At 51.5% G+C, this 26250-nt stretch overlaps 1 protein-coding gene across 1 annotated transcript in view; it reads right to left on the bottom strand.

Annotated features, from left to right (window-relative positions):
- Window positions 1–1509: 1509 nt before the first annotated feature.
- Window positions 1510–26250, bottom strand: part of LOC142246671 (DNA repair endonuclease XPF-like) — a 152757-nt gene continuing 128016 nt past the window's right edge. The window contains exons 5-7 of the mRNA XM_075319736.1: window positions 18688–18827; window positions 4633–4705; window positions 1510–1523 (exon numbers count right to left, since the gene is read on the bottom strand). Of these exons, the coding sequence (XP_075175851.1) occupies window positions 1510–1523; window positions 4633–4705; window positions 18688–18827 (227 nt within the window). The remainder of the gene's footprint in view (window positions 1524–4632; window positions 4706–18687; window positions 18828–26250) is intronic.

Raw genomic sequence — 26250 nt, forward strand, 5'->3', positions numbered from 1 at the left:
GCAGAGCAGAGACCGCAGTGAGTATCTGGGCCTCCCTCTGATCATTTCAGAGAAGCAGGTTTCCAGTGATTGCTTTCTTGATTTATGAAAGGATGGGGGAATGATAAAGGTTTAAAGCCATAACACTAAAATGTAATAGTCCCATTTGCATCCAACCGAATTTTTAAGAATTCAGGTCAAATAACACAGGAGTTGAATGTTAGGGGAAGAAAGCAGAACTATGCTGCCCTCTAGTGGTGAAATTAGAATAAGCAGGGGTTTTATACACCTAGTGGACAGTTTTATTCTCCAGCGTCTAAAGTAATCTCTGGATAAAGAGAGGCAATTAGCCAAAAGCATTAGATTGCTAGCCCCAATGGGAGACAGTGAGTGACGGCAATATCTGTAAAGAGTGGCAGAACAAGATAGCACTATAAATAAGCAAACATAATAAATGAGAGAAGTGTCCCGTGCTCGGTATATATGTTCCTGAATGTCAAACACCAGAACATACTAAGCCTGATTCATCAAAGCTTTAATGGGTAAAACGCTTTAAAAAAAAACTGCATAATTTTGGTGCAACTGGAGACTTTGGCAAAATTAGGCAACTTTTGAAGCTCCCACACCATATTCACATAGCTATAACATAATGGGCGCAGACGGGGCAGCGAGGCAACCACTCTACGTGACATTCATGATGAGTGGCAGCATTCGCTACACCAAAAATCTTAATTCAGCAGGGGCTAGAGTATGATTTGTGGCGAGGCGTACACCACTTGTCCCGAGCACCCGATTCATCAAGAGGCAGAAACATCAAGCCCGTTGTCTGCAAACAATACCAGGAGAAATTGGCTGTGAAACCTGCAGAATTATGAATACAGCTGTGGAGGACAAGATAAGGAACATAGATTAATGCTGTATCTAAAAAGTGTAACATTAAAGGGGTTATCCAGAACTTTGGTTATCTTTTCGTGTGGGGCTAAAACCTTACTGGCAAATACCTATCTGGTGCTGATCTTTGCTGGACCAGGTCCGGTGACACTCCAGCTTCCTTTAAAGGGAATCTGTCACCAGGTTTTTGCCACCTAATCTGAGAGCAGATTAACGTAAGGGCAGAGACTCTGATTCCGGTGATGTGTCAGTAACTGGGCTGCTTAGTGCTGTTTTGATAAAATCACTCTGTAATCAGCAGTAGATTATCACTAGAGGACTACTTGGCGTGCTGCAGGTAGTCCAGCATATTCAGGAGCGCTGTATAACTGATAAATCTGCATCAGAGAAAACACTGATTTTATCAAAATGACAGCAAACAGCTCAGTAAGTGACACATCGCTGGAATCAAGAGCTCTGCTTTTCACAAACAACTCCTAAAATTAATGTTTTTTCTATATCGTTAAAAGTAAGACAAAGCTTACAATACACTTCAAAAACAATTCTACATTTTGGTAGATGTGCTAAAGACTCAATAGACAATATGAAACCCCCTCCCAAGATGATATCACATAAGGTTATTTTTTAATATTATCAGCATTAGCTCTCAAGATCTAGAAAAGGAAATAATCATTAAACATGACTATTTGAGCAGGACCTCTAAAAGTAAAGGATCGTTTCCCCGAAATTGTGAATACAGCAGTCCGACCAACCCCTAACCCGTCCAGTAGTCAATAGTCCTATAGTCAAGGATCTAAGGGATATTAAAAATCTATTTCCTCACATAAAAACAAGTTATTAAAAGGTGTCATGGCTGCTTGTTACACCATATATCACAGGGTCGCTCATCTAACAACCCATGTACCCCTAACCGACCCGATGCGTTTCACCTCCAAACGGGAGGTTCCTCAGGGGTCGTTTGTAGAATAAATAGAATGACTAAACATGGTGTATAATGTAGATCACTTTTCCAACATGTAGTATCCTCCAACTATAGCGAGGATCAATAACAGATTAGTTGCAGGTGATCAAATGAGTTATGACAAAAAATAAATGAATATAAATTCCATGGACTGAAGCAGGGGTAACAAACGATTGGTCTTGCGGTTAGTCTTTATGTTAGTTGTTGTCCCTCAAAAGGATAGTGTTAGTCCAGGGTGCACCCATTTTCACCTCAGAAGAGACCACTCTACATCAAATAGTGACTCTTAAGGCCCCGTTACACGCAATGACGTATCTAACGATATATCGCCGGGGTCACGGATTCCGTGACGCACATCCGTCATCGTTAGCCACGTCGTTGCGTGTAACAGCTCCAAGTGAGTGTTAACGATCAAAAATACTCACCTAATCGTCGAAACGTCGTTCATTTTCAAAAAATCGTTGGTTGTTGAGGACGCAGGTTGTTCGTCGTTCCTGAGGCAGCACATATCGCTACGTGTGACACCGCAGGAACGAGGAACAACATCGTACATGTGGCCGCCCGCAATGAGGAAGGAAGGTGGGCGGGATGTTTGTCCAGCTCATCTCCGCCCCTCCGCTTCTATTGGACGGCTGCCGTGTGACATCGCACAAACTGTCCCCTTAGAAAGGAGGTGGTTCGCCGGCCACAGCGATGTCGCTAGTCAGGTAAGTCCGTGTGACGGGTCCTAATGATGTTGTGCGCCATGGGCAGCGATTTGCCCGTGACGCACAACCGATGGGGGCGGATGCTTTCGCTAGCGATGTCGCTGCGTGTAAAGCCCCCTTAAGGGTATGATATAATGGGTTGCCTCATATAATCACCACATGTCCATGGTCGGGCGATTTCCATAGTCAACATCTGGCAATGCAGTAGTAAATAACCAATTGCAGAGCATCAATCATTTCTATGAGATCTCAGTAAACCTTCCTCCTAGCAGCTGTGATATTGGCTTGCTACTTTGTATCCGGACCCTTTCCAATGTCTGCAGTGATCAGGACCTCTGCCCCTACAATATGCTGTTCTCAGATGAGGTAGCAAAAACCTGGTGACAGATTCCCTTTAACCTCATGTCAACAGTGCAGCTCTTCCTCTTCTAGTCTGCTCTATTGATGGGCGTCACTGCCGACGTCCTGCAGACTGACAGCAGCTCCCCTCATTGACAGTGATGCCCCCTCAACATAGAGTTTAAAAGTAGCATTTCCATCATCATAGCATCACTGAAAGTAGCACAATCGCCAGTCTGTGACCACTGTTATCATTGCTGGGTGGAACACTACATGCCAATTATTCCCATAAACCCCCCCCCCCCCAAAAAAAAAGAGCAAGGTCCAAGATAACTCCAATAAGGGACTCCCATGGCACATATTGACGACCCATTTTCAGGTCACCAGGAACCTGCACTGATTTGGGCTGTGGAGGGTGTAAACACTGAACAGAGCTGCACCGGGAGCACGTAGGAGCTGAACGCCAGAGCACGACCCGGCCACAACACAATGAATGGTGCTGTGCAGCTCTGATCAGAGGTAAGAACAGTTTTCACTGGGGGTGCAGCTTGTCGGACCCCCACTCATCATCAATATCAAATGTTAGGAAAACCAATAGAATCTCCTGGGCTCCAACGCAAAATATAATAATTATACTGCTACAACAGTACTTAATAAGTTATCACTCCCAATATACAGAAGTGACACTTAGCGCACGATCAGGCTCCAACTCCAGTCACAGTCTTGTTAGTTAATAGGTATCGCCAATCTTTCTACTACTAAGAAACCACTTAAAATATTTATTTGCGAAATTCAGACTCAAGACCTTTGGCCTATTTTTGGCCTAGCATACTAGAACTCTTGACCGGTGATGAGGAACCGATAAACATGAAAAATGCTTTAAAGGGAACCTGTCACCAGATTTGGGGCCTATAAGCTGCGGCCACCACCAGTGGGCTCTTATATACACACTCTAACATGCTGTATATAAGAGCCCAGGCTGCTCTATATAACGTAAAAAACACTTCATAATACTTAAACAGTCGCTGCAGTGGAGTTGGGTCATATGGGCGTCTCCATTCTCCGGTACTGGCGCTTCCTCTTTTGGCCATCTTTGTCCTCCATCTTCTGAAGCCGGGGTGCATGACGCGTCCTACATCACCCACACTTGCCGACATTGAGGTCTTGCGCAGGTGCACTTTGATCTTCCCTGAGCAGGGCAGCTCAAAGTATTGTAGTGCGCATGAGCGGGACCGGTGAGTGTGTATGACATAGGACGCGTCATGCACCCAGGCTTCAGAAGGAGAACGAAGATGGCCGAAAGAGGAGGCGCCAGCACCGGAGGACGAAGACAGCCATATGACCCAAATCCACCGCAGCAACCGTTTAGGTGAGTATTATAAAGTATTTTTATGTTCTACACAGTGGCCTGGGCTCTTATATACAGCATGTTAGAATGCTGTATATAAGAGCCCACTGGTGGTGGCCGCAGCTTATAGGCCCCAAATCTGGTGACAGGTTCCCTTTAAATCAAAGGCGTTTTCTACTATGTGAAGGATTTCATTATTGGTGTTGATGGCTCGGCCTTTCTTCTTCCTCCAGGGCTGACATCAGTCTGATGCGCCTTATGTCAGTGATTGCTCTTCTCTCCCGGTGTTGTGGCACTCACCAGTTATCAGGCTGGCAGGAATCCGGTCAGTGAGGAAATCAACCACGAGGATGCGCCTGGTGACGAACAGGACGCCCCCTGTGTGTAGACATCGTAGCGTTCATTACTGCCAACCTCATTGGTGATAATACGAGGCAAATGGGCGACTCCTTCCGATCTCATCTGTTCAATTAGATATTCCTGAAACGACAGAGCAGCACCAATGTTATAAAGAAAGACATTACAGGAGAACTGTTGTGGCCTTAGGCTGGTTTCACATCCCCGGTATTTTGCTGGAAGCCGGATCCGGCACAAATGGAGAACAGTTACATTCATTTACAATGGAAGCGCGACACCATGCGGTTGTGTATGAAGCACGTGTCCGCGTGGTGTCGCCCTTCCATTGTAAATGAATGTAACTGTACTGCATTTGTGCCGCATCCGGCAAAATACCGGAGATGTGAAACCGGCCTTACCCGAAAATCAATACTATGTGCTGCTCCAAAATACCCACGACACATGATAACGCTGCTCCAAAAATACCCATCATCAAGGCCACATTAACCCACTCCTGACCAGGTTGCTTTCCCCATGTTTTGGTGGTTTCATTTTTTTTCCTCCCCTTCTTCTATGAGCCATCATTTTAATATTTTCATCCACGCAGCCATAGGAGGACTTGTTTTTTGCAGGATAATAATAATAATAATAATATAATATTTATTCATTTATATAGCGCTATTAATTCCACAGCACTTTACATACATTGGCAACACTGTCCCCATTGGGGCTCATAATCTAAGGTCCCTATCAGTATGTCTTTGTAGTGTGAGAGGAAACCAGAGACCCCGGAGGAAACCCACGCAAACACAGGGAGAACATACAAACTCCTTGTAGATGGTGTCCTTGGTGGGATTTGAACCCAGGACCCCAGCGCTGCAAGACTGCAGTGCTAACCACTGAGCCACCATACAGTGCTAACCACTGAGCCACCGTGCCGCCCAGGATGTAATTTTCAATGAGGGGAGGGGGGTTTATGAGATTCATTGGAGGGTGGTAAAACTGACCTAACAATAGGATTCTACAGGTCAGTACGAATATGGCAATAAAGAATAATTAAAAAAAAAAAAAGTTTAAATGGTGAAAAAAATTGTGGAAATTCATTAAAGAAAAAAATAAAAATAGCTTGTGTCACCATTTTCTTTTAATATTTTTGGAGGAGGGTCTGTTTTTTGCATGGGGAGTAGTGCTGGGCACTGCTCGTTACTAGATCTAGCATTGGGGTGCTCGATCTAGTAATAAGCAGGGCCGGGTATCGCGTGGTGCTCGGGTTAGGCTGTGTTCACATGTTGCTTTTTATGTAAATGAAAAGCTGCTTTTTACACTAACAGCAAAAGCTCCAAGATTCCAGAAAAAAACTGCTGCGTTTTTGAAAGAAGCAGCGTGTCAGTTATTTCAGCGTTTTTGCTGCTTTTTTCACTATTGAAAGCAATGACAGAAGTGCAAAAACACAACTGAGCGTTCTACTGCTTTTGTGGTGAATGAATCTAACATTATTCCAACATGTTCTGTAGACAAAAGACACCAAGAAACGCAGCAAAAAAAAGCTGTAAAAAAATCCAGCAAAACCTGCTGTTTGGAAGCTGCTTTTTTTACTGTCAAAAGAGCAGGTGTGGCTGCAGGAAAAAAAGCAGCAAAAAAGCAACATGTGAACATAGCCTTACGGTGAACCAGCTTCTATTTAGTGATTGGAACCACCACTGAAGCCGGGGACTGCCCCAGGTGAATGCAGGTAGTCCTCGCTCAGCTGAAGAACTCCTGGGTTAGTTCCCCTCTTCCATCTGACTCTGCTCTGCTATACCTGACCAACTCGGTCCGATGTAGGAAAGACGGTCAGATGTAGCAGAGCAGACTGTCTCTGTTCTGCTACATCTGACAGTCTCTGCTTTACCTCATCTGTCTCAGCTCTGCTATATCTAAGTGAGACGGTCAGATGTAACAGTACAGAGACAGATGTACAGTGTCTGACTGTCTCTGCTCTGCTACATCTGACCTTCCCTACCAGGCTCGCTTGCTATCATCCCCTCCCCCATGACACTCGCCGCCGGCCCCTCTCCCCCATGACACTCGCCGCCGGCCCCTCTCCCCCATGACACTCGCCGCTGGCCCCTCTCCCCCATGACACTAGCCGCCGGCCCCTCTCCCCCATGACACTAGCCGCCGGCCCCTCTCCCCCCATGACACTCGCCGCCGGCCCTCTCTCCCCATGACACTAGCCGCCGGCCCCTCTCCCCCATGACACTCGCTGCCGGCCCTCTCCCCATGACACTCGCCGCCGGTCCCTCTCCCCCTGACCTCGGCCCTCCCATGACACTCGCCGCCGGCCCCTCTCCCCCATGACACTAGCCGCCGGCCCCTCTCCCCCATGACACTAGCCGCCGGCCCCTCTCCCCCATGACACTCGCCGCCGGCCCCTCTCCCCCATGACACTCGCCGCCGGCCCCGCCCCCATGACACTCGCCGCCGGCCCCTCTCCCCATGACACTCGCTGCCGGTCCCTCTCCCCCATGACACTCGCCGCCGGCCCCTCTCCCCCATGACACTGGCTGCCGGCCCCTCTCCCCCATGACACTCGCCGCCGGTCCCTCTCCCCCATGACACTAGCCGCCGGCCCCTCTCCCCATGACACTAGCCGCCGGCCCCTCTCCCCCATGACACTCGCCGCCGGCCCCTCTCCCCCATGACACTCGCCGCCGGCCCTCTCCCCCATGACACTCGCCGCCGGCCCCTCTCCCCCATGACACTCGCCGCCGGCCCCTCTCCCCCATGACACTCGCCGGCCCTCTCCCCCATGACACTCGCCGCTGGCCCCTCTCCCCCATGACACTCGCCGCTGGCCCCTCTCCCCCATGACACTCGCCGCTGGCCCCTCTCCCCCATGACACTCACTGCCGGTCCCGCCCCCATGACACTCGCTGCCGGTCCCTCTCCCCCATGACACTCGCTGCCGGTCCCTCTCCCCCATGACACTCGCTGCCGGTCCCTCTCCCCCATGACACTCGCTGCCGGCCCCTCTCCCCCATGACACTCGCTGCCGGTCCCTCTCCCCCATGACACTCGCTGCCGGCCCCTCTCCCCCATGACACTCGCCGCCGGCCCCGCCCCCATGACACTCGCCGCCGGCCCCTCTCCCCCATGACACTCGCTGCCGGTCCCTCTCCCCCATGACACTCGCCGCCGGCCCCTCTCCCCCATGACACTGGCTGCCGGCCCCTCTCCCCCATGACACTCGCTGCCGCCCCCTCTCCCCCATGACACTCGCTGCCGGCCCCTCTCCCCCATGACACTCGCCGCCGGCCCCTCTCCCCCATGACACTCGCTGCCGGCCCCTCTCCCCATGACACTCGCCGCCGGTCCCTCTCCCCATGACACTCGCTGCCGGCCCCTCTCCCCCATGACACTCGCCGCCGGTCCCTCTCCCCCATGACACTCGCTGCCGGTCCCTCTCCCCCATGACACTAGCCGCCGGTCCCTCTCCCCCATGACACTCGCTGCCGGCCCCTCTCCCCCATGACACTCGCTGCCGGTCCCTCTCCCCCATGACACTCGCTGCCGGCCCCTCTCCCCCATGACACTCGCCGCCGGCCCCGCCCCCATGACACTCGCCGCCGGCCCCTCTCCCCCATGACACTCGCTGCCGGTCCCTCTCCCCCATGACACTCGCCGCCGGCCCCTCTCCCCCATGACACTGGCTGCCGGCCCCTCTCCCCCATGACACTCGCTGCCGCCCCCTCTCCCCCATGACACTCGCTGCCGGCCCCTCTCCCCCATGACACTCGCCGCCGGCCCCTCTCCCCCATGACACTCGCTGCCGGCCCCTCTCCCCATGACACTCGCCGCCGGTCCCTCTCCCCCATGACACTCGCTGCCGGCCCCTCTCCCCCATGACACTCGCCGCCGGTCCCTCTCCCCCATGACACTCGCTGCCGGCCCCTCTCCCCCATGACACTCGCCGCCGGTCCCGCCCCCGCTCTGCTTGCTCCTGTTACCTCCTCTGCAGGACCGGTATTCAGCACCAGGTTTCCCGGGTCACAATACAGCTTCAGGAAGTTCTGCAGGATCCTGTCAATGCCGAGTCCACGGGCGGCGATCACCAGCCCGTCCTCATGGAACAGGTCCAGGAAGATCTGGTTCTCGTACTCCAGGAGGGGAGCCATGAGGACTCCTGCAGTGTGCGCTATAGAGGTGCTCAGGGGCTGCGCACTGTGACCGTCCAGCAGGCTGTGCAGCCTGTAGCACCATGTGTCAGCCGCTGGAGGGCAGCACTCGCTGTGGACCCTCCCCACACTCCTGTGTATGCTGCTGGAGCCTCTAGAGTGGAGTTGATTTTTCGAGGGAAAGACGTCACCGGAAGGGGCGGGGCCTCCTCAGTGCAGCGCAGACTGCAGAGCTGTGGGCGGGAAGCAGCGGTGCTCGGGCTGTGCAGAGCGGACGGAGCCTGACCCTGAGGTGGAGAAACAGTCCTCATTAGTGATAACGCGGAGGGTCGTGGCTAAATCCCAGTGGCTAGAAGGACCTGGTCCCTCTGCCCACTGGGAAATAGCCGACTCTATAGAGAGAAAGCTAAATCCCAGTGGGCTAAAGGACCAGGTCCCTCCTTCCACTGGGATTTAGCTTTCTCTATCCAGATTCCCAGTGGGCAGAGGGACTACGTCCATCTGCCCACTGGGATTTAGCCTGCTCTCTATGAGAAAGCTAATTCCTAGTGGGCTAAAGGACCAGGTCCCAATAACTGTTTTAATACAAGACTTAGTGATCTAATGGATCCTTCCACTGGGATTTCGCTTTCTCTATCCAGAGCCAGCTATTTGCCAGTGGGCAGAGGGACCAGGTCCTTCTGCCCACTGGGATTTAGCCTGCTCTCTATGAGAAAGCTAATTCCTAGTGGGCTAAAGGATCAGGTCCTAATGAGTGTTTTAATACAATTCTTAGTGGGAAAAAGGACTGGGTCCTTCTGCCCACTGGGATTTAGCCTGCTCTCTATGCGAAAGCTAAATCCTAGTGGGCTAAAGGACCAGGTCCCAATAACTGTTTTAATACAAGACTTAGTGATCTAATGGACCAGGTCCTTCTGCCCACTAGGATTTAGCCTGCTCGCTATGAAAATGCTAAACTCTAGTGGGCTAAAGGACCAGGTCCCTAGGGGTGTTTTTAAAATGGACACACTTGGCTAAAAACCATGTCATCATGCCAATTGGGATTTATTCTACTGTATCTGTAGATTATCTGCAGTAGAATCATAGAATGTTATAGTTGGACGGGACCTCCAGGGTCATCAGGTCCAACTCCCTGCTCAAAGCAAGATTCACTATATCATCCCACACAGGTGTCTGTCCAGTCTCCTTTTTACGTCTTCCATTGAAGGGGGGGGGGGGGGGGGGGGGAGGGGGACTCATTACCTCTTGTGGTTCCAGTCATTGATCACCCTCATTGTCAAAAGGTTTTTATTCCAAAATCTAATCTGTGACGCTTCCCAATCAGTTTCATTCCATTGCTTCTATTCTTTCCTTGTCCTTGTCAACCCTAGTTCGACAGCCTTTGAGATATTTGCAGACGGCTTTTAAGATTCCTCTCAGTTTTCTTTTTTCAAGCTAAACATTCCCAAATCCTGTAACCGTTCCTCATCGGACAGTTTATAGACCGGTCACCATTCTGGCTGCTCTTCTCTGAACTTGCTCCAATTTGTTGCTGTCTTTTTTTTAAGACATGGTGCTCAGAATTGCAGATGAGGTCTGACCAAAGAGGAGTAGAGGGTGATAATTACTTCACGTGATCGATGGCTGGACCATATATGACAAGCTTTTCTCCCCCCATTCAATTTTTGTGTCTCCCCTATTTCCTCATAGAATGTAAGCTTACGAGCAGGGCCCTCACTCCTCCTGCTATCTTAATTTTGTTATTTTGTATTCTCATATTGTCTGTACATGTCCCCTCTGAATTGTAAAGCGCTGTGGAATATGTTGGCGCTATAGAAATAAAACTTATTATTATCTGTGCTTCTGTAAATACATAGCTACAATTGTGCTTGTCTTTTTTGCTGCTGCATCACACTGTTGACTCATGTTCAGTCTGTCATCTATCAGTAGGCGATTAGTATATTAGTGGTACTAGATTTGAAAGTGTTCACATTATTTTTTTTCACATAGACTAAGTGATATGGAAGACTACAAAGTAAGCTCTTAGGTTGCATGTACAGCAGCTGACGCAGTGTCAGCCCGCCTGTGGAAATGTGAGTGTGCTCTGCAGGAGAATGCAGCAGTCCGCGCCTACTATCAGGGTTCAGTGTGCTACCTACTTTTGCTTTTTTCTCCCTATGAAGAACATTCTGGCCACAAGAACATAAATTGACATGCTGCAGCTTGAAAGCCGCGCCACATGTAAGTTTACGGAGCAGAGAAAAGAAGCACCGTGGGCAAGAGATTTCTATAAATCCATCCACTGTGCTTGTACTGTAGAACGCAGCATTCTGTATGCAAACAAACACGCTACTTCCAAAACGTTGCAAACACTGACTGTGCAAATACACTGTGTGCAGAATTATTAGGTAAATGAGTATTTTGATCACATGATGCTTTTTATACATGTTGGCTCTCAAGCCTATATAGCTTGGAGTAGGACAACTACCAATTAAGTAAATCAGGTGATGTGCATCTCTGTAATGAGGAGGGGTGCGGTGTAATGACATTAACACCCTATATAAGGTGTGCTTAATTATTAGGCAACTTCCTTTCCTTTGGCAAAATGGGTCAGAAGAGAGATTTGACGTTCTTTGAAAAGTCCAAAATTGTGAGATGTCTTTCAGATGGATGCAGCAGTCTTGAAACTGACAAACTTTTGAAGCGTGATCACCGAACAATCAAGCGTTTCATGTCAAATAGCCAACAGGGTCGCAAGCAGCGTGCTGGGCAAAAAAGGCGCAAAATAACTGCCAATGAATTGATGAAAATCAAGCATAAAGCTGCCAAGATGCCATTTGCCACCAGTGTGGCCATATTTCAGAGCTGCAACGTTACTGGAGTATCAAAAAGCACAAGGTGTGCCATACTCAGGGACATTGCCAAGGTAAGGAAGGCTGAAAAACCACCACCTCTGAACAAGAAACATAAGATAAAACGTCAAGACTGGGCAAGAAATATCTTAAGACTGGTTTTTCAAAGGTTTTATGGACTGATGAAATGAGTGTGACTCTTGCTGGGCCAGATGGATGAGCCAGAAGCTGGATCAGTAAAGGGCAGAGAGCTCTACTCCGACTCAGACGCCAGCAAGGTGGAGGTGGGGAACTGGTATGGGCTGGTATCATCAAAGATGAACTTGTGGGACCTTTTCGAATTGAGGATGGAGTGAAGCTCAACTCCCAGACTTACTGCCAGTTTCTGGAAGACAACTTCAAGCAGTGGTACAGGAAGAAGTCGGTATCGTTCAAGAAAAACATGATTTTCATGCAGGACATTGCTCTATCACATGCATCCAACTACTCCACAGCGTTGCTGAAAAGTAAAGATCTAAAAGATGAAAAAAATAATGACATGGCCCCCTTGTTCACCTGATCTGAACCCCATAGAGAACCTGTGGTCCCTCATAAAATGTTAGATCTACAGGGAGGGAAAACAGTGCACCTCTCGGAACAGTGTCTGGGAGGCTGTGGTGGCTGCTGCATGCAATGTTGATCGTAAACAGATCAAGCAACTGACAGCATCTATGGATGGTCGGCTGCTTAGTGTCATCATAAAGAAAGGTGGCTATATTGGTCACTCATTTTTTGGGGTTTTATTTTTGCATGTCAGAAATGTTTATTTCTAAATTTTGTGCAGTTATATTGGTTTACCTGGTGAAAATAAACAAGTGAGATGGGGATATATTTGGTTTTTATTAAGTTGCCTAATAATGCTGCACAGTAATAGTTACCTGCACAAACAGATATCCTCCTAAGAGAGACAAATCTAAAAAAAAAACCACTCCAACTGCCAAAAATATTAAGCTTTGATATTTATGAGTCTTTTGGATTGATTGAGAACATAGTTGTTGATCAATAATAAAAAAAATCCTCTAAAATACAACTTGCCTAATAATTCTGCACGCGGTGTAAATGTACACCCCCAAACCAGATTGAGCACCGTCTTCACTGCGGTGATGTTCTATGCTGTTTGGCTGTGACATCACGTCAACATTGCTGCAGCCAATCACAGATCTCCGTGGCTCATCCGATGTAGCTGGAACGAGTTGCTGAGGTCAGTGATTGGCTGGAAGAGATCAATGTCTTGATGTAGACACTTCTGAACGTTACTAAAGTTTCTTGTTCTGTTACACATGGAGTCGAAGGAAAGAAAAAAAATTAATGAGTAGTTAATCAGGATAAGACCTTTAGTTGCAGGACGCCCTTTGCAGATGTTTTTTTTCTTTCAACTCACTATTACAAACTTTGCTATGTAAGGTTTGTTTTCCCTTTAAAGTGGTTATTTTATGAAATAAATCTATTCACAATGATGTACAAGCTGCCATAATCACCATATAGGTGAAATGTGTCTGACCGCAGCTTGTAATGTATTCCATGTAATAGGGGGGTCGTTCAATGCTTCATAACTTCTGTCAGGGCCATCAATCACTAGTGAGTAACGTTATGCCAGACCGTTCTCACACCTCCTGTCCGTCTGCCACACATTACACACCGGCCAGGTAATATAATGAGGAGCTAAGGCTGTGGTGCGGTCAGAGGCCGTTCTCACACCTCCTGTCCATCTGCCACACATTACACACCGGCCAGGTAATATAATGAAGAGCTAAGGCTGTGGTGCGGTCAGAGGCCGTTCTCACACCTCCTGTCCATCTGCCACACATTACACACCGGCCAGGTAATATAATGAAGAGCTAAGGCTGTGGTGCGGTCAGAGGCCGTTCTCATACCTCCTGTCAGTCTGCCACACATTACACACCGGCCAGGTAATATAATGAAGAGCTAAGGATGTGGTGCGGTAGAGACCGTTCTCACACCTCCTGTCCATCTGCCACACATTACACACCGGCCAGGTAATACAATGAAGAGCTAAGGCTGTGGTGCGGTCAGAGGCCGTTCTCATACCTCCTGTCCATCTGCCACACATTACACACCGGCCAGGTAATATAATGAAGAGCTAAGGCTGTGGTCCGGTCAGAGGCCGTTCTCACACCTCCTGTCCATCTGCTACACATTACACACCGGCCAGGTAATACAATGAAGAGCTAAGGCTGTGGTGCGGTCAGAGGCCGTTCTCACACCTCCTGTCCATCTGCCACACATTACACACCGGCCAGGTAATATAATGAGGAGCTAAGGCTGTGGTGCGGTCAGAGGCCGTTCTCATACCTACTGTCCATCTGCCACACATTACACACCGGCCAGGTAATATAATGAGGAGCTAAGGCTGTGGTGCGGTCAGAGGCCGTTCTCATACCTACTGTCCATCTGCCACACATTACACACCGGCCAGGTAATATAATGAGGAGCTAAGGCTGTGGTGCGGTCAGAGGCCGTTCTCATACCTCCTGTCCATCTGCCACACATTACACACCGGCCAGGTAATATAATGAAGAGCTAAGGATGTGGTGCGGTCAGAGGCCGTTCTCACACCTCCTGTCCGTCTGCCACACATTACACACCGGCCAGGTAATATAATGAAGAGCTAAGGATGTGGTGCGGTCAGAGGCCGTTCTCACACCTCCTGTCCATCTGCCACACATTACACACCGGCCAGGTAATATAATGAAGAGCTAAGGCTGTGGTGCGGTCAGAGGCCGTTCTCACACCTCCTGTCCATCTGCCACACATTACACACCGGCCAGGTAATATAATGAGGAGCTAAGGCTGTGGTGCGGTCAGAGGCCGTTCTCATACCTACTGTCCATCTGCCACACATTACACACCGGCCAGGTAATATAATGAGGAGCTAAGGCTGTGGTGCGGTCAGAGGCCGTTATCATACCTACTATCCATCTGCCACACATTACACACCGGCCAGGTAATATAATGAGGAGCTAAGGCTGTGGTGCGGTCAGAGGCTGTTCTCACACCTCCTGTCCGTCTGCCACACATTACACACCGACCAGGTAATATAATGAAGAGCTAAGGATGTGGTGCGGTCAGAGGCCATTCTCATACCTACTGTCCATCTGCCACACATTACACACCGGCCAGGTAATATAATGAGGAGCTAAGGCTGTGGTGCGGTCAGAGGCCGTTCTCATACCTACTGTCCATCTGCCACACATTACACACCGGCCAGGTAATATAATGAGGAGCTAAGGCTGTGGTGCGGTCAGAGGCCGTTCTCACACCTCCTGTCCATCTGCCACACATTACACACCGGCCAGGTAATATAATGAAGAGCTAAGGATGTGGTGCGGTCAGAGGCCGTTCTCATTCCTACTGTCCATCTGCCACACATTACACACCGGCCAGGTAATATAATGAGGAGCTAAGGCTGTGGTGCGGTCAGAGGCCGTTCTCATACCTCCTGTCCATCTGCCACACATTACACACCGGCCAGGTAATATAATGAGGAGCTAAGGCTGTGGTGCGGTCAGAGGCCGTTCTCATACCTACTGTCCATCTGCCACACATTACACACCGGCCAGGTAATATAATGAGGAGCTAAGGCTGTGGTGCGGTCAGAGGCTGTTCTCACACCTCCTGTCCGTCTGCCACACATTACACACCGGCCAGGTAATATAATGAAGAGCTAAGGATGTGGTGCGGTCAGAGGCCATTCTCATACCTACTGTCCATCTGCCACACATTACACACCGGCCAGGTAATATAATGAAGAGCTAAGGATGTGGTGCGGTAGAGACCATTCTCACACCTCCTGTCCATCTGCCATACATTACACACCGGCCAGGTAATACAATGAAGAGCTAAGGATGTGGTCCGGTCAGAGACCGTTCTCATACCTCCTGTCCGTCTGCCACACATTACACACCGGCCAGGTAATATAATGAAGAGCTAGGCTGTGGTGCGGTCAGAGGCCGTTCTCTTACCTCCTGTCCATCTGCCACACATTACACACCGGCCAGGTAATACAATGAAGAGCTAAGGCTGTGGTTCGGTCAGAGGCCGTTCGTTTACCTCCTGTCCGTCTACCACACATTACACACAGGCCAGGTAATATAATGAAGAGCTAAGGATGTGGTGCGGTCAGAGGCCGTTCTCACACCTCCTGTCCGTCTGCCACACATTACACACCGGCCAGGTAATATAATGAAGAGCTAAGGATGTGGTGCGGTCAGAGGCCGTTCTCACACCTCCTGTCCGTCTGCCACACATTACACACCGGCCAGGTAATATAATGAAGAGCTAAGGCTGTGGTGCAGTCAGAGGCCGTTCTCATACCTCCTGTCCATCTGCCACACATTACACACCGGCCAGGTAATATAATGAAGAGCTAAGGCTGTGGTGCAGTCAGAGGCCGTTCTCATACCTACTGTCCATCTGCCACACATTACACACCGGCCAGGTAATATAATGAAGAGCTAAGGTTGTGGTGCAGTCAGAGGCCGTTCTCATACCTCCTGTCCATCTGCCACACATTACACACCGGCCAGGTAATACAATGAAGAGCTATGGTTGTGGTGCAGTCAGAGGCCGTTCTCATACCTCCTGTCCATCTGCCACACATTACACACAGGCCAGGTAATATAACGAAGAGCTAAGGATGTGGTCCGGTCAGAGGCCGTTCTCACACTTCCTGTCCGTCTGCCACACATTACACACCGGCCAGGTAATACAATGAAGAGCTAAGGCTGTGGTGCGGTAGAGGCCGTTCTCACACCTCCTGTCCATCTGCCACACATTACACACCGGCCAGTTAATATAATGAAGAGCTAAGGCTGTGGTGCGGTCAGAGGCCGTTCTCTTACCTCCTGTCCATCTGCCACACATTACACACCGGCCAGGTAATATAATGAAGAGCTAAGGATGTGGTCCGGTCAGAGGCTGTTCTCATACCTCCTGTCCGTCTGCCACACATTATACACCGGCCAGTTAATATAATGAAGAGCTAAGGCTGTGGTGCGGTAAGAGGCCGTTCTCACACCTCCTGTCCGTCTGCCACACATTACACACCGGCCAGGTAATATAATGAAGAGCTGAGGATGTGGTCCGGTCAGAGGCTGTTCTCATACCTCCTGTCCGTCTGCCACACATTACACACCGGCCAGGTAATATAATGAAGAGCTGAGGATGTGGTGCGGTAGAGGCTGTTCTCACACCTCCTGTCCGTCTGCCACACATTACACTCCGGCCAGGTAATACAATGAAGAGCTAAGGATGTGGTCCGGTCAGAGGCTGTTCTCACACCTCCTGTCCGTCTGCCACACATTACACTCCGGCCAGGTAATATAATGAGGAGCTAAGGATGTGGTGCGGTCAGAGGCCATTCTCACACCTCCTGTCCATCTGCCACACATTACACTCCGGCCAGGTAATATAATGAAGAGCTAAGGATGTGGTGCGGTAGAGGCCATTCTCACACCTCCTGTCCATCTGCCACACATTACACTCCGGCCAGGTAATATAATGAAGAGCTAAGGATGTGGTGCGGTAGAGGCCGTTCTCACACCTCCTGTCCGTCTGCCACACATTACACTCCGGCCAGGTAATATAATGAAGAGCTAAGGATGTGGTCCGGTCAGAGGCTGTTCTCACACCTCCTGTCCATCTGCCACACATTACACTCCGGCCAGGTAATATAATGAAGAGCTAAGGATGTGGTGCGGTAGAGGCCATTCTCACACCTCCTGTCCGTCTGCCACACATTACACACCGGCCACTGTCACAGGTCTGGGAAGTTAACGAACAGCAATCCCATCTTTAGGCCCTGTGCGCACGCTGCGTATTTTGCCACGTTTTTTGGTGGTTTGTTGCCCAAAACTGCATGCATTGTCTTCCCCAGCAAAGTCTATGAGAACTCAGACAGGCTGTGCACACGTCGCTTCTTTGTTCCTTGCAGTTTTTGTGGAAGGAAAAAAGCAGCAGCATGTCACTTCTTTCTGTGTTTTGGAGGACTGGCAGATCAATCCCCCGCTGGCTCCAGGTCAGCGGGGGATCGATCCCCGGTGTCTGGTCAGATGCTGGTCCCCATAAAAAGTCTATGGGGACCAGAATCCGGCACAAAGCAGTAGGAGCAAGCATTTCATACTCACCGATCACCGGCGCGGCTGTCATACTGCTCCTGCGGCCTCTCATTCTTCTTCCTGAGCCGCTCATTAGGCTCATACATATTCACGGCTTCCCCTGCCCACTGGTGGCTGTGATTGGTTGCAGTCAGATGCACCCCCACACTGACTGACAGCTGTCTGACTGCAACCAATCACAGCCGCCGGTGGGTCTATATTGTACAGTAAAATAACAGCGTGCAGTCCCCTCAATTTTGATACCCAGCCAAGATAAAGCCTCACAACTGGTGGCTGGTATTCTCAGACTGGGGATGCCTATGGTTATTAGCCTGCCCCCCCAGCCTAAAAATATCAGCCTGCAGCCTCCCGGATTGCTGCATCCATTAGATGTGACAATCCCAGCACTTTACCTGGATCATCTTGATTGCCCTGGTGTGATGGTAATCGGGGTAATAAGGAGTTAATAGCAGCCCATAGCTGCCACTAAGTCCTAAATTAGTGATGGTAGCATCTATGAGACCCCATAGAAGAGAGGAAATCCAGAAACAGTTTAAATAAAAGAAACTTTATTAAAGACAGTGGGGAAAAAAAGGACACCCTGTCCATCACCGCATCTCACACAGATGACTGCTCTTACATGACAATATCAAAGTGAATGCGGCCACTTATAAAACCCACACAACCTCTGAGGGGGGAACAAACACCGTCACTGAATCATCAGATCACCAAGACACGAGCAAATGACAACTTACCATGATAGAAGATTACAAGAAGCATCAATACAACATTATATAAGTACACCCCATATAATAGACAGCACAGAGAATATATAAGTACACCCCATATAATACACAGTACAGAGAATATACACAGAGAAGCATCAATACAAACATTATATAAGTACACCCCATATAATACACAGCACAGAGAATATATAAGTACACCCCATATAATACACAGCACAGAGAATATATAAGTACACCCATATAATACACAGTGCAGAGAATGTATACACAGAGATATCCTCTTATGTCACTTGTGGGATTCTCTCCAATAGATGAAACGTTCATATTCAGTGGATGAGGAAGAATTCTCTGTGGAGCCGACATTGCCCCGAACTCTATAAAGAAAAATGACCAATAATTAGTAATAATAATAATAATAATGCCACAAATTCCCATAAACTGTGTATAATGAATGCGCTGATAATCACCTGCTAATAAACCCATCAGTATCAGTCACAGATCATTGTGGAATTCAACCCTTTGTGATCTCTGGCTCCAGCTTTAATATCCAATGGCTTCCTTATATACAGCAACTGCTCCAATCCCCTCCTCCTGGATCTATCTCCCCCGCTCCATGCCTCTAATGGGAAAAGAGGAAAGGGACACCGGGTGCTGCTCTGCGACTCCCCCACAGACAGAGCATTGCATTCACCCCCCCCTTCCCCCAGGCAGAGCATCGCACCCTCTCTCTCTCCCCCCCCTTCCCCCAGGCAGAGCATCGCACCCTCTCTCTCTCCTCCTCTTCCCACAGGCAGAGCATCGCACCCTCTCTCTCCCTTTCCTCCCCTTCCCCCAGGCAGAGCATCGCCCCCTCCCTCTCCCTCTCTTCCCCCAGGCAGAGCATCGCACCCTCCCTCTCCCTCTCCCCCCACTTCCCCCAGGCAGAGCATCGCACCCTCTCTCTCCCCCCCCCCCCCCTTCCCCCAGGCAGAGCATAGCACCCTCTCTCTCCTACCCCTTCCCCCAGGCAGAGCATCGCACCCTCTCTCCCCCCCTTCCCCAGGCAGAGCATCGCACCCTCTCTCCCCCCCCAGGCAGAGCATCGCACCCTCTCTCTCCCTCACCCACAGGCAGAGCATCGCACCCTCTCTCTCCCTCTCCCCCCTTCCCACAGGCAGAGCATCGCACCCTCCCTCTCCCTCTCTTCCCCCAGGCAGAGCATCGCACCCTCCCTCTCCCTCTCCCCCCCTTCCCACCAGGCAGAGCATCGCACCCTCTCTCTCCCCCCCCCCTTCCCCAGGCAGAGCATAGCACCCTCTCTCTCTCCCACCCCTTCCCCCAGGCAGAGCATCGCACCCTCTCTCCCCCCCTTCCCCCAGGCAGAGCATCGCACCCTCTCTCTCCCTCTCCCCCCAGGCAGAGCATCGCACCCTCTCTCTCCCTCTCCCCCCTTCCCCCAGGCAGAGCATCGCACCCTCTCTCTCCCTCTCCCCCCAGGCAGAGCATCGCACCCTCTCTCTCCCTCTCCCCCCAGGCAGAGCATCGCACCCTCTCTCTCCCTCTCCCCCCTTCCCCCAGGCAGAGCATCGCACCCCTCTCTCTCCCTCTCCCCCCTTCCCCAGGCAGAGAATCGCACCCGCTCTCTCCCTCTCCCCTCCCTTCCCCCAGGCAGAGCATCGCACCCTCTCTCTCCCTCTCCCCCCCTTCCCCCAAGCAGAGCATCGCACCCTCTCTCTCTCCCCCCCTTCCCCAGGCAGAGCATCGCACCCTCTCTCCCCCCCCCTTCCCCCAGGCAGAGCATCGCACCCTCTCTCTCCCTCTCCCCCCCTTCCCCCAGGCAGAGAATCGCACCCGCTCTCTCCCTCTCCCCCCCTTCCCCAGGCAGAGCATCGCACCCTCTCTCTCCCTCTCCCCCCCTTCCCCCAGGCAGAGCATCGCACCCTCTCTCTCTCCCCCCCTTCCCCCAAGCAGAGCATCGCACCCTCTCTCTCTCCCCCCCTTCCCCCAGGCAGAGCATCGCACCCTCTCTCCCCCCCCTTCCCCCAGGCAGAGCATCGCACCCTCTCTCTCCCTCTCCCCCCCCTTCCCCCAGGCAGAGCATCGCACCCTCTCTCTCCCTCTCCCCCCCTTCCCCCAGGCAGAGCATCGAACCCTCTCTCTCCCCCCCTTCCCGCAGGCAGAGCATCGCACCCTCTCTCTCCCCCCCTTCCCACAGGCAGAGCATCGCACCCTCTCTCTCCCCCCCTTCCCACAAGCAGAGCATCGCACCCTCTCTCTCCCCCCCTTCCCACAAGCAGAGCATCGCACCCTCTCTCTCCCCCCCTTCCCACAAGCAGAGCATCGCACCCTCTCTCTCCCAATTCCCACAGGCAGAGCATCGCACCCTCTCTCTCTCTCCCCCTTCCCGCAGGCAGAGCATCGCACCCTCTCTCTCTCTCCCCCTTCCCACAGGCAGAGCATCGCACCCTCTCTCTCCCCCTTCCCACAGGCAGAGCATCGCACCCTCTCTCTCCCCCTTCCCACAGGCAGAGCATCACACCCTCTCTCTCCCCCTTCCCACAGGCAGAGCATCGCACCCTCTCTCTCCCCCTTCCCACAGGCAGAGCATCACACCCTCTCTCTCCCCCTTCCCACAGGCAGAGCATCGCACCCTCTCTCTCCCCCTTCCCACAGGCAGAGCATCACACCCTCTCTTCCCACAGGCAGAGCATCACACCCACTGCTGCACACTATTGCACCCAGAGACGGTGACCTACAATCCCTTTTTATTTGCCCCTGAGGCTCATACATGATAAGCTCCATCAGATATTACCTCCTGTTATATCACACCCAGGGCTGGAAACAGCAGAAACAGGGAAGAGGGGAAACATCCTGCTACTTGAACGGCAAACTGTGCACTGACTGCCGGGAACTACAGGCTCCTCCCACACAAGAGGCCGGTCACATGGGTGTGACGTCAGCAGAGGTCCTTCTGGCCACTGGGATCTAGACTCTACCTAACGCGGAGGTGTCAGACTGGATTTTGGGGGCACAGAGCAGGGTCTCCTGTCAGTGCGGGGGGCTGCAGCTCGTGTATATGTCACAGGGCATGTACTGAGGCTGCAGCACCGTGCTGTGGAGGCTTCAATAAGAAAGGGCGCTTATGGGGGGGTTACACGGAGCAGGGGGTGATGCTGTGGAGGCTTTCATAAGGAATGTGGGGGTTACACTAGGCAAGAGGCGACGCTGCATGTTTGGGGGGGCTTGCACTTGCAGGAGGCAATGTGGAACGGTTTAGGGGGACTTGCACTTGCCAGGGAGCGACTCCGCACGTTTGGGGGCTCACACTGGGCAGCGGGGCGTTGGTGCGTGTTGTGGGGGCTCGCAGGGGGCGACGCTGCACTTGTGTGGGGGGCTCGCACTGGGCAGGGGGCGACGCACTCGCAGGGGGCGATGCTGCACTTGTGGGGGGGCTCGCACTGGGCAGGGGGCGACGCTGCACATGTGGGGGGGCTCACGGGGGCAACGCTGCACTTGTGGGGGGGCTCGCAAGGGGCGACGCTGCACTTGTGGAGGGCTCGCAAGGGGCGACGCTGCACTTGTGGGGGGCTCGCAAGGGGCGACGCTGCACTTGTGGGGGGCTCGCAGGGGGCGACGCTGCACTTGTGGGGGGCTCGCAGGGGGCGACGCTGCACTTGTGGGGGGCTCGTAGGGGGCGACGCTGCACTTGTGGGGGGCTCGCAGGGGGCGACGCTGCACTTGTGGGGGGCTCACAGGGGGCGACGCTGCACTTGGGGGCTCGCACTAGGCGACGCTGCACGTGGGGGGGCTCGCACTGGGCAGCGGGCGACGCTGCACGTGGGGGGGGCTCGCACTGGGCAGCGGGCGACGCTGCACTTGGGGGGGCTCGCACTGGGCAGCGGGTGAAGCTGCACTTGGGGGGGCTCGCACTGGGCAGCAGGCGACGCTGCACTTGGGGGGGCTCGTACTGGGCAGCAGGCGACGCTGCACTTGGGGGGGCTCGCACTGGGCAGCGGGCGACACTACACTTGGGGGGGCTCGCACTGGGCAGCGGGTGACACTACACTTGGGGGGCTCGCACTGGCCAGCGGGCAACACTGCACTTGGGGGGGGGGGGGGGCGAGCAGGGGGCGACGCTGTACTTGTGGAGGGCTCGCAGTGAGCAGGGGGAGACGCTGCACTTGTGGGGGGGCTCGCACTGGGCAGGGGGAGACGCTGCACTTGTGGGGGGATCGCACTGGGCAGGGGGCGGCGCTGCACTTGTGGGGGGGATCGAACTGGGCAGGGGGCGGCGCTGCACTTGTGGGGGGGCTCGCACTGGGCAGGGGGCGACGCTGCACTTGTGGGGGGATCGCACTGGGCAGGGGCGACGCTGCACTTGTGGGGGGGCTCGCAGGGAGAGAGGCTGCATGTTGGCTGGGGCTTGCACTAGGCAGGGGGTGACGCTGCACACTTGGGGGAGGTCTTGCAGGGCGTGCTGAGCAGGGGACCGTGTTGCATGTTGGGGGGCTCGTGCTGGGCAAGAGGCCGTGTTGCACGTTGGGGGGGGGGGGGGTGCCCGCAGGGAGAGAGGCTGTACGTTGGCGGGGCTCGCACTAGGTAGAGGGTGATACTTCACTTTGGGGGGTGCTTGATGGGCAGGTGGCCAGTGTTGCATGTTGAGGGGGGGGGCTTACAGGGGGCCGTGTTGCACGTTGGCAGTGGAGACTTGCAGGGAGCTGTGTTGCATGTTGGGGGCTTGCAGGGGGCTGTGTTTCACATTGGGGGGGCTCACGCTCGGCAGGGGGCCGTGTTGCACATGGTGGGGGGGACCTCGCACAGGGAACTCAGTGTGTTATTAATCTTCTCCCTTTGTTTTTCAAATACAGCTTGTGACTATCGGCACTGGGTGTTATTCCCCCCCCCCCCCCCCCCCCCGTCGTCCCACCTCAGAGACCGAGAGAACAGTGTGATGTAATCCACATCACCCCTCCTGTGTCCTCCAATGTATTCAACGAGAGAGGATTTTTCTGGTAAATGCAGAAATACAATTTTTAGGCTGTACACACGTTGCGTCGTGTCCCTGCAGAAATTTCTGCAGGAATTTGGCAGCACATGTGCGCGTCAAATCGCTGCATAAACACTGCGTAATGGATTCAGTGTGTCTGCAGAATAGATGCCGATGTCATGTGCTCTGGATGCTGCCTCTCCCATAGACAGAGCGGGGGCTGCATCCAAAGCGCACGGAATAAGTGACATGTTGCTTTTTAGCACGCAGCGATTTGGAACAAAATTTTGGCATCCAAATCGCTGCGTTCTCAAATGTGCACATGGATTATGCACAATCTTCATAGATTGTGCAGGGGACGCAGGTCGCATGCATTTACGCTGCAGTGCAATACGCAGCATAACTGCATGAAATTCGGCAACATGCGCATGAGCCCTAACACCTAAAACGCACGGGACCCAAATACAAAAGATTTTTTTCTTTCACTGTCGCCAATGTCCAACATGGCTTAATTCTACGTATTGATTTGTAAAGTTGATTGTTACAGTTGATATATTTGTATCCCCGACCTACTGTCTCCCCCTCCCTCATTACCCTGTAGACTGTAAGCCCCCCCCCCGAGGGCAGGGTCCTCTCCCCTCTGTACCCATCAGACCCATCAGTCAGTGTTATATATTTGTATCCCCGACCTACTGTCTCCCCCTCCCTCATTACTCTGTAGACTGTAAGCCCCCCCGAGGGCAGGGTCATCTCCCCTCTGTACCCATCAGTCAGTGTTATATATTTGTATCCCCGACCTACTGTCTCCCCCTCTCTCATTACCCTGTAGACTGTAAGCCCCCCCCCCCCGAGGGCAGGGTCATCTCCCCTCTGTACCCATCAGTCAGTGTTATATATTTGTATCCCCGACCTACTGTCTCCCCCTCCCTCATTACTCTGTAGACTGTAAGCCCCCCCCCCCCCGAGGGCAGGGTCCGCTCCCCTCTGTCGGAATTGGTTTATTCACTGTAATTTATTTCTGTATTTTGTGTGTAACCCGTTCCCATGTGCAGCATGGAATCAATGGTTCTCTATAAAAATATAACTGTATAAATATTTCTCCTTTTTTTTTTTTTTTAGAATTGATATACTTGCTTTAATAAAACTGTTTTATTAAAAAGTTTGTGCAGAATGTTCATTTCTATAATGATAAAGCTCGGAGTGACATTAGTGAGCAGTCACTGCCGGTTGGATCTGTATCGGGCTGCGTTCACACATTGCTGTAGGTAGTTTCCACAACAACTCACAGTCCTCGCATGTAGACCCACAGTAAACTGTTCAGATCTCGCTGACAGTTCATTTTCTGTCTTTGGCAGCCCCCTGATCCTCTCTTATGCCCCTCATTTATTAGGCCCCAGTCGTGTTTCCCTCATTTTGTGGCAACATAACTCATGAGGCTCACACCGCCTGATTCAGGTCATTTGGGGCAAAAATGTTTTGGTTTTTTTTTTAATTTAAAGGGACGTAAGTTACTTTTCGCTAAGCGTCTGTTTGTTGCCACCACTGTTCCATAGGACAGGCTCTGGCAGAGGTCACACTATATATTTTACACAGGGGTCACAATACGCCTTAGAAATTTTGAGAAGTATTTTTAGCCAAGGAGGGGAACATCATAATTTGCAGCAACCCAAAATGATAGTACATACAGTAGATGGGTATCCATAAGGCCCTTTTCAGATGTCCGTGTTTAAACAGGTGCAAGCCACACGTATCGATATGGTCGTCCATGTGGTACTGGTAAAAAAAAAAGTATGATACTGAAATGAATATTTTGGGCTGGTTTTTTTTAATGTGGAAAGCCTGAAAAATTATAGATATAGAAAGATAAATAGAACTGATAGAATAGTGGTATAGAGATAGTTAACTTGACCAGCTGTTTTACACCATTTTTTATTTTTTAATTAAAGAAAAAAAAACCGTGGGGTCCCCCCAACTTTCATGTCCAGCACAGGAACAGCAGCAGCTGCAACCTTCAGTTGTCTGCTGTACCTTGGCTGGTTATGAAAAATAGGGGATCCCACGCTTATTTTTTAAATTTTTAGATTAAAAAAAAAGTCACCTCCATTTTTACTAAAAACCAGCCATGGTACAGCAGACAACTAGGGGATGATATTATTAGGGTGGAAAGGGCCATGATTATTTGGCCCTTTCCAGCCTAACAATAGTAGCCCACAGATGCCCAAGAAGTGGCGCATCCATTAGATGCGCCAATTTTGGTGCTGGACCCGACTCTTCCCATTGCTCTGGTGCAATGGCAAACGGGGTAATATTTGTGGGGTTGATGCCAGCTGGCATCAAGCCTTGGTATTAGTAATGGGTGGCGTCTAGCATGCACCCCTACCACTAGTCCAGTAATTGAAAGGAGAGTAACAAAGTTTATATGAACAAAAAACCTCAGACTCAGCCCTCATTCACCAATTTATTTGATTTTTATACATAAAAAAAAAAAAGTTCCTCCGTAATCCATAGTGAGGTCCCACGATGTTCCCCAAAAGCAAACCTGGAAAGACATAAAAAGAGAAAATCATTCAATAAATAAAGACAAGAGACACCCTTTTTCCCAATTTATTTCTCTATCAAAGCCCTAATCCTGGTCTGTCGAAATCCAATTGGGGGCGGCCACGTCAATCCCATACTGCTGTCACGTTTAATGGAGAACCGAACGTTCCTCATTGGTTGTGAGAGCACACACACACTGCTGTGTATGCTTCCGTTCGGTGATCTGCATCTCATAAGGTGAGCTCAAGTCACCGCAGGGACGCCCTCAGTAGTATGTGTGCAGGCGCGGCAGT

Source organism: Anomaloglossus baeobatrachus, chromosome 7 (assembly GCF_048569485.1).
Source record: "Anomaloglossus baeobatrachus isolate aAnoBae1 chromosome 7, aAnoBae1.hap1, whole genome shotgun sequence".
NCBI classification, from domain to species: domain Eukaryota; kingdom Metazoa; phylum Chordata; class Amphibia; order Anura; family Aromobatidae; genus Anomaloglossus; species Anomaloglossus baeobatrachus.